The sequence below is a fragment of the Gavialis gangeticus genome, unplaced genomic scaffold, assembly GCF_001723915.1.
Source record: "Gavialis gangeticus isolate Ggan-Ray unplaced genomic scaffold, GavGan_comp1, whole genome shotgun sequence".
Taxonomy (NCBI): domain Eukaryota; kingdom Metazoa; phylum Chordata; order Crocodylia; family Gavialidae; genus Gavialis; species Gavialis gangeticus.
Genome location: NW_017729008.1, coordinates 12,775,454 through 12,781,170, shown reverse-complemented (window position 1 = coordinate 12,781,170; position 5,717 = coordinate 12,775,454). Strand labels below are relative to the sequence as shown.

Below are 5,717 nucleotides of genomic sequence, written 5' to 3'. Positions count from 1 at the left end.
ACTTCATTTAAAACCAAAATATTGAAAAAGTTTCCTAAAAATAAATACACAAGTTAGCTGAATCTGTTATCTAGAAAAATTATGGCCCAGATCCTATTCCACCTAATAGATATGGCCAAACATTATGTGCTACATTTCAGGTGACTCCACAAAGGGAGATGCAACTTTTACGTAGAACTGGAAGGGACTTGTAAGATCATCAAGTCCAGTCCCCTGCTATGGGAAGGAAGTTATTGGGCTCAGATGAGCTCAACAAGGTGCCTGTCCAGTCCCATCTTGAACATCTCCAAGGAGGGTGACTGCACCACCTCTGCTGGGAGTGTGTTCCAGATTCTGGTGACCATTTCAGAGAAAAAATTTTACTTATGTCTAGCCTGAATTCATCCTCTATTAGTTTATGCCTGTTGGTCTTCATCCTCCCTTGAGGTCCTTCCTGAAGAGTTGCTTCCCTAGTTCTTGATGCTCACCCCTGATGTACTTGTAGGTGGCTATCAAGTCACCTCTTAGCCTTCTGTTACTTGAACAGACCCAGTTCCTGAAGTCTCTCCTCACAGGACCTGCCCTCCATGCCCTTAGCCTTTGTACCCTCTTGAGCTTATCCACATCCTTCTTGAACTTTGGTGCCCAGAACTGGACACAGTACTCCAGCTGAGGCCTCACCAGTGCTGAAGAGAGAGGGAGAAGCGCTTCTCTGGATTTATTGGCCGCACATCAGCTGATGCGCACCAGAGTTCTATTTGCCCTTCTGGCAACTTCACTGCACTATTGGCTCATATTCATCTTCCAGTTGATCATTCATGTGCTGTGCCAGACCATGGACTACAACCCATTGTCTACTTATTGTGAGGGTTCTTCTTACCCAGGTGAAGGACCTTGCACTTCTCTTTGTTCTGCCCACGAATCCAGGCTGTCAAGGTAGTCCTGAATCTTTGCCCTATCGTCTGGTGTGCCCATGTACATCAAGAGATCCATCCTACTCTGACTTGCAGAGGTGCATAGCTCTTCCATTCTTTTAATCAGCAACCCAGGGTATGCAAGGAATTTCCAACTAGCAGCCAATAGGAAACTCTAGGCACAGAGGTATCTGAATGTAGGGCTCCGTATCAACCCTATTCTACCCTGTGAAATGGTTACCTGAACAACAGAGTGAGGGTCCAACTACCTTTCCCCAAGAACCTTGGTTGGAATTCTTTTCACTTTACAGACCCACATGGTACTTATCCAGCCAGAGAGCAGCATACTGGCCGAATCTTGGAGGACCCTACTCATTTGCTAGTCACAGCTTTTTGCCTGGCTACAATTTCATGGAAGGAACGTTCATACAGAGGAACATGGCCTAGGGCAGGAACATATGGAGATGCATATCTGGCACTTACACCAGTGGGTAACTGCTATTTGAATGTATACAATAAGATTCTGTTCCTTGTGTTTAGGGCAGTTGCTAAGAAGTAGGAGACCTGTGGTTCAGGCCTTCCTCATCCTGTTTTAAATCTGCATCTTCCACTTCCCTGGAAACTGCATTACTTACCAGGTTTTGGTTAGGCAAGACCAGTGGCACCCTGTATCTATCGTGCTGAAGCATGACTATTGTGTGGAAACAAATGCAACAGTCACTGGGCATCAGAAAAAAAAACAAGAAGCAACCCGACTAGAGCCCAGTAAGGCACTCCCCCTAGAAGGGAGGAAGACTCGAGTTCTGGTTCTTGATGCCAATGCTGATTATGCCTTTTATCAAATAACTTCCTTCTTGGAAGTGAGCAACCCAAGAAGAGAACTGATAGTAGACTCCTAAACTGGCACTTGACTGACCCTAGCTAGGAAGCTGCTTAACTTCTATTCTGAAATATGCATCTTTCCACACAAAATACAGCACAGTTTAGCACAAACTCCTAATTAAAGACTTTTAGAAAAAAGAATGTTTATTATAATAAGCATTGCTAAAAAGGAACATTTACCACCATGTATGTAGTATTTCTGTCATAAGTGCAGACTAAGAAATGTTGGCAGAAAATAAAGGCTGCATACACACATTCAAATCATCCAGGACAACTCTCCCAAGTTTGTTTTCCTGAGAGAAAAACTGACCTGTACAGAAGTTCAAACTGAAAAGCAAAGAGCCTGTAGTGTGGATGCTGGCCTGCCATGTATCCCTACAGCGCACAGCCCAGAGTTTGCAGGAGGGGTGAGGGTGTTGTTTTTTTGAGTGAATGTGGGGCTGGGGTCTGTGCCATGCACAGAAAAGTCCTCTATGCAGAAAAGCCCTTTCTCTTCCTCTGTATTGTGTTGGAGGTCAGCTAAGGCTGGGCAAGTTATATGCTTGTATGCTTCCCTGCACCCAAGTACTGCAATGTGATTCAGGCAGGGAACAAGCTAGGAGCAGAACATACTCCCTAACTGCTTCAGTGCTAGGCTTTTCCAGCCTGAAGCACTCAGGAGGGCGTGATATTCCCTGCTTGGCTAAGACTAACACATGCTCTCTCTCCCCACCTGTGGAGGAAAAAGGAAGCAAAACACACTGAGATTGCAGAGATTGGCTCTGCATCCTAATGCCTGTATGGAAGTTCTGTCTCCTAGGATATATTCTCCAGAAAGCAACTTTTCTTGGACTGTTTCCAAGTTATTTTTCTACCAGTGTAGCCACCTTAGGTGTAGACAGGAGTGCAGCTCCTCGTCTAACTCATGGTACTTTACAGAAAGCACCATGAGTTAGACCGATCCCCCCAACCCAATAGCTGTTGGGTCGAGAGGGTGGTGGATCAAGTTCCAATTTGGGACCGATCCAGGGAGAGAGGTGGTCTCTCTGAAGCCTCTTCCCCTAGCTCTTCCCCCAGTCTCCCAGCCTCCTGTGCTGTCCGGGAGAGGGAGGGAGGTCCGCTCTGGGTTTTCTCCAGCCTGTGCTGGAGTGCAAGGGTGAGTAGACTGAAGTGTCCCCCCCCACCTTGTGGGCGTGCTGTAATATACCCATCCTACCCTCCAGTGCTGGCTGGGCAACCCCCAGAACAAGCTCCTTCTGCTCCCTTCTCCCATTCTGAAAACAGCAACGGGAACAGCCATAAGTTAATGAAGATGCTCCACTTTGGAGTGCCTTCATCTGAAACTTCATGTAATGAGGGTTCAGACTGTCACAGGATTAGGCCCTTTTACAGTGCTCTGCAGCCATGCACTTGTGTTAGCAGAGTGCTTTAAGGGGCTTGATCAGGCAAAAATTGTCACTTTTGTCTACACCCTTTTATTCTGGGAGAAAAATTACTAGCTTATGTGTACTCATGTTCTGTGTTTCTCCTGAGACAGCAGGGATACTCTCTGCTGAAACTGAACATCTGTCCATTCCCAAAGTAAACTACCTCATTCCTATTGTGAAAACAAATAATCTGTCAGCAGTCTCTCATCTTTCTATTGTATTTACAATGTTTAGATTTTTTTAATGGGTCTCAATCAGTAAATATTAGAGTCACCCTAGTGGCAGGAAAAATTATGAGATTATGAAATTTATGGGATCTAATCATTTTCTGAAGCCCTTCAGATGGGCTGCAAAACTGAGATATTTACCATCTGCAGTCATAAAAGGTGTGATGGCGAGTTCCTGATACTCAAAAAGTTAAACCTGTCTACTCCAATTCATTATGGCCTTGATCAACCAAAGTGCTGAGTACATTCACTTTCGGTATCATTCCCAGGGACAGAAGGGTGCTTATCACCAGCTAGGACTGAGCCTGCCGGGCCCCAATTCAGCAAAGTATTTAAACATGCACTTAAAGCGAAACCCTCTGGAGAATCAGAACCATTATTCCTCTTAATTGTTGTGAATGCAGCTGCATACAGTATTTTGTCACTCCCTGCCCTGTTATGTAGTGTGGCTGTGTTCTGTTACCTGGCTGTTTCCTCTGCATTTCAATTGTGGATTGTTAGTGTATATCCCTCTGGCAGTAAGAAACTGTCAGATTCCCTTCCTGGTGAAAGGCAATCTAAAAGAGCAAGATACTTTATGTATTGCAGGCGTTATAAAATTATTTTTATTTTGTTCAGATCTGCCATCGTGGCAATCTCATTTCAGAGGAAGCTACTGAATTTGCAGGCTTTCACCACTACTCTAATTTTAATGTAAAAATACGAGCTAAGAAAAAAAGCAGGCTTTATCTTGATTAGACATTTAATATACAGAAACAGAAGGACAGTATCAGCAATATCTAAAATGTTTCATGAACTTACCTAATGTAAGTTTGTGGAACAAACAGCAGCTCACTTCCTGAATTGGTTCACTGTTGGGGAACCTTTTCATTATTTCAACAATGATATTGTAACATCGAACATTTCCAGACATGAGCACTTCAACATTGCTAGCTAAAATAAAAATAACAACAATTTTATGATTAAATTAAAAAATCACATATATGATTTGAATATGCATACGTCTTTAAAAATATAGTTTCTGCTTTTGGCATTGTGAAAAAATTTGAATATTTCTTTTCATCATCATCTTCAACTTTTATCATTATTTGTACTTAGACATGATGTTTCAGGTCAATTTAGACTCCATGTAAATTGTTACTGATTTGCTGCCATTACATGTTTAGCTATTTAACAGATAAAATACCTTCACTTATTACTAAAAAGTAAAGAGTGCTTTACAGATACTAATTACATTTAATTGCACTAGCATGAGTAGATAACATGAACCCATTCACATTTTACAGTTTTTGTGGTGGTATTTTGTAAATTTTTGATATGGTATTTAAGTGATTTAACCAAGACCATAAAACAATTCAATAACAGAATCAGAAAAAAACCCAGACATGCTGTTTCATAAACCCTTGCTGTCTCTCCTACCTCTTCTCTTTCTGTGGCAAGTTATAAAAGCTTACTCTTTTGGCTGGTTCTAGTTTTGGCCTATGACAATTGAGTATATAGTGAGCTTATTTAATATACGAGAAGTTCTTACAGGTTTTCAGCTAAGTGATGCTTCTAACTTTTTAAATGATATCCCTAAATACAAATTTAATTACAAATAATTTTATACTTACATGCACTGCAGGGAGTATGGTAAAAAACAACAATAGCTAATTTAGATTAAAAATGAGCAAGACATACTAAATCATGCTTTAATGATGGTGAAAAAAAATCACTTTGCCTATTCAGTCACAAGTGCATAATGGTAGTTACCAAATAAAACTTGCAGCTTCTTGCTCTGCTGTGTGCAGGCAGAATCAAAGAATCTTAATCTTTGTGATATGTTTAATGTTGGTGTGTAATGAAAGATCTGCCTATGACTTCAAAGATTACAGATGAATTCCTGGTCCTGCTGAACTCAACAGGAGAATCATCATAGACTTCAGTGGAGACAGGATTTTACCATTCAGGTCTATTTTGAGCTTCACTGCAAACTGCTGGGTTACCTTGGTTAACTGACCTCTCCACATTTTGTGTTTCTGATACGTAAAATGAGGATATTACTAAATTTTACAATGTACTTGCAAGCCAGGTTAATTCATTAACCTTTTTAAAACAAATTCTTAAATTACCATATCTTTAAATAACTGTGACAGAACACCCTTTGGGGTGTCTGTCACTTTGAGGGCTGGAGCAGGGAGCTGCCAGGTGGCTAACGAGACTGGCCATTCTGGGAGAGCTCTGTTATAAGAGCAGAGCATTATTGGGATCTATGAGTAACATTGCCTGGTGGAGCTCCTGCTCCAGGAATATCTTGGAGGTAAGGGTGA

General features: G+C 41.7%; 1 protein-coding gene across 2 annotated transcripts in view; it reads right to left on the bottom strand.

Moving 5' to 3' along the window:
• LRRK2 (leucine rich repeat kinase 2) overlaps positions 1-5,717 on the bottom strand; it is a 143,329-nt gene that overhangs the window by 106,319 nt on the left and 31,293 nt on the right. For both annotated transcript variants that reach the window (XM_019509390.1, XM_019509389.1), the window contains exon 7: positions 4,210-4,341. In XM_019509390.1, coding sequence (XP_019364935.1) covers positions 4,210-4,341 — 132 coding nt within the window. The remainder of the gene's footprint in view (positions 1-4,209; positions 4,342-5,717) is intronic.